Below are 11,649 nucleotides of genomic sequence, written 5' to 3' on the forward strand. Positions count from 1 at the left end.
GTGTGTGTGTGTGTGTGTGCGCGCGCGCGCGCGCGCGGGCGTGCGCATAGACGTGCGCGGTGGTCAGCGAGGGCTGCCCTCTGAATAGCAGACCACCCTGGGGATGGCGCACAAAGAAATATTCTTTGTAGTCTTTGTGATGACATCGGTCTTCATTACGAGGCAGTCACTGGAACATTGTAAGCCCAAAAGTGTCTAACTTGTAGTTTTCAAGAAAAGAAAAAATGGCTTTTTTTTTTTTTTTAAACCAGGGATCAAACTCAGGGCCTTGTGCTTGAGAGGCAGGTGGCAGCACCACTGAGCTACATTCCTGGCTCTGCTTTAATTTTTGAGCATGGATTATGTGTAGGACTCTGCATTAGACATTATGAGATGCAATGCTAAGTAAATTGTAGTGCTTTCTCTTAGAATTAATAATCTAGGGGGAGATTTTTGAAATCCATAAATTAAAATGCAGGTCAAGAATAAGGACCATTTGACTCCCCAAATGTAACAAGTTCCTAAGCTATGCCGACGCTAGGAGCAGCAGGACACGTCCTTGCCCTGTGTGCTCGCTGTGGGAGGAGGGTCGTAGTGCACACATCCACCACTGCTTAGCACCTGCCCGAGTCTGTGGGCCCAGTCTCAACGCGGCGCCTGTGCAGATGTGTCAGCTGGCTAGAGGCATGCCCCTCAACACTTGCCATGCACCTGTCTAAATCTGCTAATATTGGTGCCACTTAATCACCTGTGTGTGCGCGTGTGTATGCTAGCGCGTGCGTGCATGTGACTTGTTTATAATAGAATAATCTTTAGTATGGTTTCATCAGAGGAGAGAAAATGTACTCAAGGTCAAGAGGGACCTGGTTTCTGGGGAAAAAAAAATGACAGTAAGAATTTCTTTGTAGAGTGAAAAATAGTTCTTCCATTTTTTCATGTTAATGAAATAATTCTTTGTTGATGCCACTCCCCAAAAATGGGAAAATAAAAATAGACCAGCTAAGCCAAGTGTTTAATGGAAAAAGGGTACAAGCAAGTGCCCAGGCCATGCTGCTCACCCCTGTCATCTGCTGAGCCTGGCTAGGAACCTGAGCTTGCAGTCCTGCAGTGATTAAGTCCTTGAGATTAAGGACTGCTTCTTGCTGCCTGGATGCAGTGCCTGTGCCAGGCTTCTTGCCTTGCCGTGCTGAGGGCCCAGTTAGTAAAAGTCACTGAAGTCAGAGATCTTCTGAGAAGAGTTTGACAGCTGTCATAGGAGGTGAATTTCCTGAGCAGGAAGGGAGGACGATCTCTTTAGGTTGAAAGCATAACCGGTGTTAGTGGATAGTCAAAGGAGCATGATGTGCCCGTGCAGCAGGGGTGTGTGTGGGGGTACACATGCGTGGTTGTGACAGGGAGGAAGGGGGCCTGGGAAGAAAGTGAGGACACACTAGTGTGCATGTGATGAGGCAGATGGGGGAAGAAGCTGTGGGAAATGACAGTGCTAAGGGAATCGCGGTTCTTTGCTCTTTCACAGTAGTCTTTAGATTTCATCTTGGACACTGAAGCCTGTGGAAGGAATGGTCTTTAGCGGTTGAGTGATGTGACCAGATGCCCGTCTTCTGGCACAGGCCTGGAATCTAGCAAGGAAAACCTCTTTTGAGAAGAGACTAATGTTAACTGTACTAGGAGGTGGATTGGACAAAGTACAATACTTCAAGTTCGTGGTATGAAATTGAGGTTCAAAGACAGGATGAGGGACCAGCAGGCAGTGTTAGGACTGGCCTCATTTTCCTAGTCAAAGCCATCGAAAGTGTTGTGAATGCTTGGGAGAAACTAGAGCAAAAAAAAGGAGACTGTAATGGAGCCCTGGGGAGTAGTGTGTGTGGTGAGAAGTCACTGTGAGCTTGCAGGAGACAAGGGAAGGCATTGGAGGGAGGAGGGCAGGAGCAGCAAGCAGCATCTGGCACTCTAGAGGTGCTCACCACTCAGTCTGAGGTGCGGCTTTTGGCTTTGACCAGGAGCAAGTCTAATGTGTGTTGCTTTGGGTTTCTGTGGTTCTCTTTCATTAGAGTTTAAGTCATTCGTGAAAGAACACATTACATGCACTTTAAATTTTCCAACAATGCCTCACAATTAGGCACGATTAGATGCTGAAACACTTCTTTGCTGTGGTTTCGAGAGGGTGAAAAGGATAGGCTAATTAGAGTTTCTGCAAAGGGTTACATGTAATTACAAATGATTTTGTACAGGATTCCTGTTTGGAAACCAACATATGTATCTAAGATCATGCTTTCAGACTGAATTAGATGATAAGCAGTGTCACTTCAAATGTCCATGTGCCGTTGGTATTTTCAATTCAACCTTATACAATAGTGATTTTTCTCTATTTGTTTGCATAGCTTGGCACCTGTGTTTGCTCTGTTTGTACCATTTTACTGCTCCATACCGAGAGTCCAAGTGGCACAAATTCTGGGCCCGTTGTCCATCACAAACAAGACATTGATTTATATATTGGGACTACAGGTACAGTATGCATTTTATGTTCATATTTCTTAACCAGATCTTTTTTCTTTTTTGGTCTTTTCTCATTTGCTTTTTCCCATAAGTTTGGCTTCATGATCTGTATCAAATGATCAGAGGAAGTCTTACAGAACAAGAACATCAAGGTGTACAGGGTACTAGAGTACTTTCATAGCCTTTAGAAATCTGATAAGCGTTTTCACTGTAATTTTATCAGTGGAAAATATTTTCATTTAATTGTACTATTGCATGTAAATACTTTTAAAAATCATAGTGTGAAGTGGAAACATGAAAACAATGGAAAGTGGAAAATCAGTGTCAAAATTAACTTACTGAATACAGGGTCACAAATCTTGAAGAAGAAACCCAATGTACTTTATTAATTTGAGCTTTGGGGTTTTTACAAAGCATTATCAACATTATTTCTTCTGTGTTTGTTCAGACATGATGGTAGCGTTGCCATTTACTAAATGGTTTGCTGTGAAGACCATTAAAGTCCTTACTACCGGTCTTAAAGACCTAAAGTTGAAAAATTTATCTTCATTCAGTGAGTATTGATTCCTCCCTGATGGGTTCCAGGCCCTGAGCTAGATGTACATATGATTTTCGGTTTTCTGTCTGTGTCATTTGTCGTTTTTCCTCTCCCAGCTTTTGATGTAAAGTTTTATTCTGCAGCTTCCTGTGGCACCATGTGTGTCTTGGCCTTTTGATCCACTAATTATTGCTCAAAACATCCCTTATCCCACACATACCAGACCGGATGCCAGCGTCACTTTAAGATGCCTTCCTCCCTCCCCTTTTAACCTTTAGCATTTCCTCTAACTTCTCTAGTCTGCTGTCACACGTTATCAATGGCGCATCTGGGGTGGGCGTTTCTTTACCACGGTTACAACTGTTTCTCGTGAAATATGTTTTTTCTTCATCTCTCAACACATACTTTTGCTCCCCTCCATTCTACCTAATATTCACATAACTAAATGCTTCGTTTCTGCCGTTTGTTCTCATGGGTGGGATTTACTGTAGAAAGTCTTTTCATTTTTGGTTTTGCTAAGTTCTTGTGACAGAGGTAATCTGGGATGGTGGGGAGCACCCTGGACCTTCCACGTGCTCTAGCCGCAGTGGCCCCCGCTGACCTAGAGACTTTGGTCCAGTTCTGTGGTGGCCTCACTGGCTGTGAGACCTGGGCCAAGTCATCGAACCCCTTTGAGCCTCATGTTTGCTATACAACTCCTTTCAGCTTTAAAGTTATGTGGAATCACTAAGGATGAAGAACTTTGTTTCTCAGTTATGGGGTAGGAATTCAGTGTGGCCCATGGAAAGTCGTTGGGCCCATATGGACTTTGGTTTAATGACTTGGTTTGATTGTTACTTGCTTTATCACTACTTTTTCTGAGCCCCTGTTTCCCCACCTGTAAAGTGGAGCTATAATATCTATGTTACAGGATTATTTTAAGGTTTAAAGGTTATGGTATAGGATGTTTAGTGTGCTCTGCAGAGATAAGAAGAGCTAAGTCAATTCGTTCTTATTATTAACAATTTATTTCTATACCTACTCCCATTAGTTTTTTCTGGGATTAAAAGGTATTATTATGATGGGGGTCTTCTAGGTGGAGGACAAAAACAATAACATGTTTCACCTTTTCCAGAAAGGGGGCTCCGGTTGGATAAAGAGATAACTGCACTTGGTGTTACTTCCGCAGTAACACTTGGCTCACAGTGAAAGTATCCTTAGCCTTGCCAAAGGCAAAACATAGACACAGCGGTCACCGATGCTTTTTTCAAAGTGATAGGATTTTCTAACATTGTATTTCCAGTAACTTTGTGAGGTAGAAGTCAGTATCAGAAAGTAGAAATGGAGGTGCCTTGTCGGCGCCTAGGGTTCTTCTTCCTACGCAGCATTTGTTCCCAACCCTCCTCACCCAGAAGCAGATGTGACTGAAGTTCTGTCCTCTCTTTGCATCCCTTCCCCCTAGGCCTTCACACATTCCTGTGCCTTCCCCTCTCCCCACCTTAGCTACTGGAAGCCAGGGACATTTGTTGGCTGGCTGGCTGGCTGGCTTTAACTCTTTCCGGAAGAGCCAGAATGCTTGTCAGGGAACATGTGCACATCAAATGGCTTGAGAGCTGGCCCTGTAGTGCCCTGTGCTGGAGGCTGCGGAGCACAGAGCATGTGTGAAATGTGGCACCAATCCTCAAGGAGCCCGGCAGTGAGGACAACTCGCACCCTGTCAAAATGGAAGCAGACACAGTTGGCACCACTCATGTAGTAGCACAAGGGCCTCAAAGTCTGAAGGAAATCAGTTTAGTGCTGACAGTTGCTCTGCTCTTTACCTGTGTGTGAGGCATAGCAGGGTGGTGAGCACAGGGCTGAGGAGTGGGAGCCCAGGCACCTCCATCTGCGGCTACATAGCCTGGAGCGACTTGAGCAACTGCGATGTCTCCTCCAGTGGGGAACAGAATTCACAGAACTTCCCCTGTGGGTGTTGAGTTCAGTGTATAAAGGCCTTGCAAGCAGTACCTGGCTTGTAGGTGATAGCTAGTTTATTATTCTTCCTATTTTTAGAAGAGAACTGTAGCAGCACATTTATCTAACAGTTCTCATCCTTGTTACTATCAGAGTCAAGTGCATGGCCCAAGCCTCTGGGCCAGGACAGAGGGCACATGGAGAGTGGCAGCCAGAGCTCCTGGCCGGCCGAGCTGATGCTTAGTGGAACCTGCCAGCCTCCTCCTGTCCTCGTGCACTGGCTCCCTCCCCTTCCTGTCTGTCTTCTGTGTGTGCCTCCCATGGGTGTGTGCAGAGCTCTGAGGGTTTGTCTAGCATGGTGCCAGGGACAGTAACAGCAAGAAGCCTGATGGCCTGCTGGTGTATCCTGCTCTTCTATGATGAGAAGCCCTGAATCCACACTCAGCTGTAAACACAAATCATTTCTTCCACACTGGTACACTTGGAGTTGCCTTAGGATTTTTTTTAACCCCACGTACAACCCTGATATAAATGATTTGAAAAATAAAGGGAGAGTTTTTATGAGGTGTAATTATTGTTGCCCTTAATTTTTACTAGTAATTTGGTCTTCCTTGGGTGAACCAGAATGAAGGTATCAACACATATAGCATGGACCTATATGTTGAAAGAATTCTTCTCATCAAAATTTAGAGAGACGGTGATAAGAAATTAAAACCTGTGATCCATGCCTATAATCCCAACACTTGGTTGAGTAAGGATCACCACAAGTTCTAGCCAACCTGGGCTATATAGTGAGTTCAAGGCCAGCCTGAACTACGTAGTGAGACCTTGTCTCAAAAAAACAAAACAAAATCAAACAAAAAAAAGGAAATTAAAGTGAGAAACTTATATAATAAGAGATATTCTAGGTCACTACTTAATACAAGCATTGGATGGGATGATGAATATATATTTTTATTCATGTGTACAAATATATTTTATTCATTCTATTTAATCTGTAGTATTTTATCTTATCATTTGCCATCCATTTGTAAATAAGATTATGCTTTAGTTTCACTTACTTTTCTTTGCCTAAGTATGGGCCAGTTTTTAGCCAATGTGTTTTCAACTAAACAAAGTCTGAGATATGGGTAAAAAAATTATATATTGTTTTCTTTTAGATAATATAATTGATGTTGATTAATTTACTATTTGCTTATATGTATATTATATGTAATGAGTACTTAATATAAGTGGCCATAACTATAGTTGTGTAAAACATAAGTGTGCTGTGACTGGTGGTTGAATTTCATTTTTAGTTGCCTTTTTTTTTCTTTTATAGCTTTTCACCTCTGGTTCCTACATCTGGATTGTAGCCATAAGTGGACTTGTAAGTGTGATTTTCCCCTTCCCCCAGTTCCCTCTTTCTCCTGGAAAAGCATTAGGAAAATGTCATGCTCAGATTGTGGGTCCTCCTGTCTCTGGTGTCTAATCTTATTATGTCTGACTTAGTGTTACTTCTTCAGTGCTTGAAAAGGGCCAATTACATGGAAAATCAGGACAAAGGAGGCTACTTTGTTTGATTTTCAAAATAACTTTGATGAAAGTTGTAGCTGAGTTTTTGTTAGAGTTATTAAATTACATTTGTAGCCTAATTTATAATGAGACCCAAAAAAGCCAGAGAATGAAGAAGTTGGACCTGTGAAAGGTGAGGAGCAAAGATGGTCATGTGAGGGAAGAACGTTAGACCAGCCGGAAGTGGGGTGGGTTGGAACTGACTGAAGACTCACTGGGTCTTTGGGCAGAGAGGGGAGAAGGGAAGGGGCTGAAGGATTCAGTCCCCTTACAGTGTGTGCTAGAATTCCCTCCTCTCCCCCAGGCCCACACTGCTTTATTATATTTTAATAATGAGCATTTGCCTTAAACTCTTTAGGAAGTATTTTTAAAGAATGACATTGAGTTTTATTCTTCATGACTTGAATACAAACCCCAAATTCATTAAAATAAATTTATAGATAGTGTCTGTGCAGTATAGTTTAGTTATTCTTGGAAACGACCAAGGAATTTATAGAGAATTTATAGAAATGTGGATAACATCCTAGGGAAAGGACTGTGGAGGTAGCGGCATCCCACTGCAGACCTTTGAAATAAGTCCCCATTATTCACGGTCATTTCCTGAGTGAGTGACCACTACGGCGTGGACCAGTGTGGCACCCTTGAAGCCTGCTCTCCTGCCTCTTCCTTCAGTCTCTCTCAGGCCTCTTCTATGTTTATTGTTTTCGTAAAGAACTTGATGACTCATTCTCCTCAGCTGCTGTGCTTCCAGCCCCAGTTCTGGGGATCAAAGCCACTTTGTTTCTTCCTCCCTATGTGTTTTCTCTTCTACCCAGGATCATGGAGCTGAGCCTCATGCTGAGGCCTTCAAAGCACCTGAACATCTGGTTCCTAAGACTGGATGTGGCTCAAGACATCCTGGCTTAGTCTCTTAGCCAGGGCACAGCTGCCAGGCTCCCCCTAGTCTGAGCTCATCACCCCTTGAGCTGTCAGCACCACTGACGGTGACATAGCCATGGGACAAGCAGTCGGGAACTCTTGCTTTGCTGAGGAGAGCTCTACGGAGAGGTGCTGTTTCTCACATGGTGTATTAGGTCTTAGAGCTCATGGGTTTTCATCCTTTTTCAGATATTTTCCCAAAGTACTCAAGAATTTGAGATCTACCTTATTGTATTTTACTTCATTTTGTTAGTTTGCTGTTAACATTTACTCTAAATATCCGTTCCCCTCATTTTTCGACTCATTTGTTACAAAATGTCGCATTTTCTGTCCTTATTCCATTTTTAGAATTCTGATTTTAAATTAAATGGTTGCTGTCACCTCAGAAAGTTTTATTTTGTGACATTCAGTGCTTTAGAATTGGAGGTTGCATTTATCATCTCTTTGTAGCCTTTTTAGAATCTAAACTATGCGTGTTGCTATCACAGTCTCTTCCAGCAGACATCTTTCACAGGTAGACTTTTTAAAAGGAATTGCATTAATAATTTTGTAACTGGAGATTTAACCCTAGACCTTTCCACTGAGCTCCATCCCCGGCCCTTTTTTTATTTTACAATAGGTCTTGCCCAGTTGCTGAGGCTGTGCTTCAACCAGCAATCCTCCTGCCTCAACCTCCCAGAGTGCTGGGATCCTAGGCATGTACCACCACACTTGGCCTAACAAAGAATTTTTGACATGAAATTCCTTGTTTCAGAAGGGTGAAGAGGATTGTAGTGTTTAGAATATAATTCCAAGATAATTTAACATTTTAAAGAATCCACCAAAAATAAAATTCTTTGAGCCAATTAAATTGTCGCCTTTCACAGTAATTGAATCAGCCAAAAATTCTTGTCCTCTTACAATGGTCAAAAGTCTGTTAGGTCTTCATATTAATCTTGTTCTTTATTATTACTCTACCATTATTAAATGATACCATGTTTTAAAAAAATAATTGAGGTTAAGCAAAAAATAAAAATAATGGATAGCAATGATAATCATAGCCAGTTTTCCTCCGTTTCTTCCTTTGTCTAGAAAATTCATGAAATATTTCATACAATATTTTACACATTAGGTAAGAATGTTTGCTTTACACACCACTGACTCTAGGGTCCAAGTCTGAGATTCGCTAAGCCACAGTGTGCTATTCCACATGTCTCTTGCTCAATGTGACTTCTCCCCTTCCCTTGCAGATCAACCAACTTCCCTTTTATCTTTTTTCTTTTGTTTTTATGTTAAATAAAATACTACAAAAGTGAGGTTCATGCTATCAAACAAATGCAGAGATGGCTTTCACTGTTTGGGGCGTATGTTACAAAACCTGTTGGTGAAATTTCACCTTTCAGCATTGAAACCAATAAATAGTTCTCCGAAACTATTGTGTGTGGTAAGGAAGTAATTTCATTTCACCACGGCAACGAATGTGTTTTCTAATAAAAAGAGCTTTTTTAAAAGGCGATATGATTTAAAACATAAATCATTTTGTTATCTGCTGTCATAGAAACCAAAAAATGTACTTCTGCTTTTCCGGAGAGCTGCCAACTTTAGATTGAATTTATTTTATTCAGTTAGTTATTGTTTGATTTCTTTGGGTTTGACCAGTCTTTATCTTTTCTTGCATGATTATAGATACCTCTGAATACATCACTTTAAAGTATCCCAGGGGTTTCAGACGGAGGTTGATAAAGTGCACGTTAAGTGCAGTATTTCGCATGCTAGGACCCCACTTTCTGTCTTCAGTGATGTCACCACAAAGAACAAGGTGTGAACCACTTCCCTGGGCTGAGGGAAAGCGTAGTCTTTAGCTTATCGGGAACAATAGGAAGTTAGTATCCCTGAGATGCTGTCACTCTTCATTTCATTCTGTGACGAGCTGGCGATTTTACTTGCTCCCCAGGAAGGATGGGAGCGTTCATTTGAGCTTAATGGTTTCTTTAAGGCTACTCTCATCTGTTGTTCTTATGTTACCTTTGACAGTTGTGATTTTTAAGGCCAACATTTAATATTTTAAATATGACAGTTTTCATGAAAGGCTGCAAAATGGTGCTTGGAAAGCTTGGCTGTGGTAGCCAAGTGAACCATTTTAGGGCTTCAGAATTTTTAGTAAGTGCCTGCTTCCATCACTAGCTGCTACCATTGTGGTCAGCTGTTTTTCTCTGCACCTTCTGTAGAAGACTTAACAAAAATTGAGGCTACTCTTTAGGTATTCATAATTCTGCTAGTCTTTTTACACATTAATACTTTAGTTCCCTTAAGGCATTGCTTATTTATTGAACTTTGTTTAAAGTATTTTTTGTGGTTCTGCTGAGAGCCTTAGAGCCCTCTCCATCCCAGCACTTCTTGATTTTCTACAGTTTTATGACTCACAGTAATGAGTCATTACCGCTGGGATGTACCTCAAGTCTCAAAAGCTGAGGTCTTCTGCCTGATCTGATTCTGGCATGATTAAAATAGAAAGGCATGATTTTGCCATTTTGTCCTTTTACAATGCCTGTTATTTATCACTATTTCAAACTATTGAGGAGTAAATCACTGAACAGGCCTATATTTCTGTCTCTAGGCTTTCTTTACTTTTCTGTGACCCTGTACTATACCCAGTGTTTGCCTGTGTTACTGGTTCTATACAGTGTACCACATTGTATCATGTGATCAAGTAACCTTAGTGTGAAAAAAAATCTCTTCTACCTGATAGTGAGATTAGGAATGTAGATCTACAGGAGATTATTTAGAACTTTGAGTGTGGTTTGAGTTTAGATTGTTTTCTGTAGACAGTAGGGCTCATTATGACTTTTCAAACCAAATGCTCTTCAGATGGTGTGAGATTATCGAATCTTATTGGATTATAAATGATAGAGGAAAAGGAAGGTGAGCTATCTGGAAGAAGCCATAGCTCAACTGCGGGCTGTGATTTGTCTTTGTCTTTTTTTCTCCACAGTCTTTTTAAAGACCAAAGATAAAGCATTGCTTTATAATAACTGAAAAAAAATGGAAACAGTAGAATCTACTATGGTGATGTCAGCTTCCTTTGGAGCAAGTTTTGGGTCCTTGCCTCTTGGGAGAGGATAATGGGGTCCCAGTGTTTGCCTCCCCATACTTGTGAATGTCTTTCTCTCCTCTTCATGCATCCTTTCTCCTGTCTGTCTTTCTTTCCTTTAGATTTCCTCTCTAGATTGTCCAAATGGGTGTTCAGGTGTCTGGACAGCTCATCTGACCTTTAAGGATTTCAGTAAACTGTGGTTTGGGTAATTCTTCAGCAGTTCACTGAAGTGAAGACAGGGGCAGCAAGAGTAATCAAGACCAGCCGAAGCTGTCAGCGTGGTTGGACTTGGGACGTAGATGACCACCAGTATCTCCTTAGGAAACATCCAGCCTTAGAGGGTGCTTTCCCCTTTCCATAACTGAAAAAAGAAAAAAAAATCCTGGTTCCAACACTGAATTCCATGCTTATTGGTCCATTGTGCATTACACACACACACTCACACTCACATTTATGTTGACTCATTCATACTTCCCTCTCTGCCTTCCTCTTCACTTCATCTTCCTCCGTCCTGACCTCAGGCCTGGAAATAACTCCCTACTGTGCCTTGTTACAGCAGTTGGAAGTCTGTCCAGGGCTGATGGGTGATGTCTTCTAGACAGGTGTTATACAAGGAGGCAGTGACTCATAGACAAACAAGTTTTAAATACTCAGGGCAGAATAAATGAAATTCTGCTAATGTCTTCATAAAGCTGACAGAAGTGGTTTATAAAATATGGCTACTTTACCTTTTACCTATAGGCTGAAGCCTGTCTGGATTTGCCTTCCTGACCTAGCACTGGCACTCCCGTGTGTTGTACGCTCCAACAGCACTGAAAGTTTTACTCCTCCCAAACATCTTATCCTCTCTCAGGATTCTGTGCCATGGTGCAACCCCCACCCCTTTTTTTTAGATGTACACATGGTGCATATAATGTTCCAGGTGCTTGCAGTTGGTTTTATTATTTGTGTAGATATTCTTGTTGGCTCCAGCATATTTGTTTAAAATATTTTCAGCCAGGTATGGTGGCGCATGCCTGTAATCCCAGTACTGGGAAGACTGGAGCAGGAGGATTGCTATGAGTTCAAGGCCAGCAAGGGCTACATAGTGAGTTCAAGGCCAACCTGAACTACAAAGAGAGATCCTGTCTTAAAAAAAAAAAAAAAAAAAAAAAAAAAA

The 11,649-nt window shown here is 41.7% G+C and overlaps 2 protein-coding genes across 6 annotated transcripts in view; one reads left to right on the plus strand and one right to left on the minus strand.

Moving 5' to 3' along the window:
* Ubac2 (UBA domain containing 2) overlaps window positions 1–11,649 on the plus strand; it is a 157,017-nt gene that overhangs the window by 91,568 nt on the left and 53,800 nt on the right. For all 4 annotated transcript variants that reach the window (XM_010604598.2, XM_033760961.1, XM_019204606.2 and 1 more), the window contains 2 exons: window positions 2,361–2,484; window positions 6,267–6,314. In XM_010604598.2, the coding sequence (XP_010602900.1) occupies window positions 2,361–2,484; window positions 6,267–6,314 (172 nt within the window). The remainder of the gene's footprint in view (window positions 1–2,360; window positions 2,485–6,266; window positions 6,315–11,649) is intronic.
* Gpr183 (G protein-coupled receptor 183) overlaps window positions 1–11,649 on the minus strand; it is an 85,524-nt gene that overhangs the window by 15,818 nt on the left and 58,057 nt on the right. The gene's annotated exons all lie outside the window — the stretch shown is intronic.

This window comes from Fukomys damarensis, unplaced genomic scaffold (assembly GCF_012274545.1).
Source record: "Fukomys damarensis isolate Sample0158 unplaced genomic scaffold, DMR_v1.0_HiC HiC_scaffold_6, whole genome shotgun sequence".
Lineage (NCBI taxonomy): Eukaryota > Metazoa > Chordata > Mammalia > Rodentia > Bathyergidae > Fukomys > Fukomys damarensis.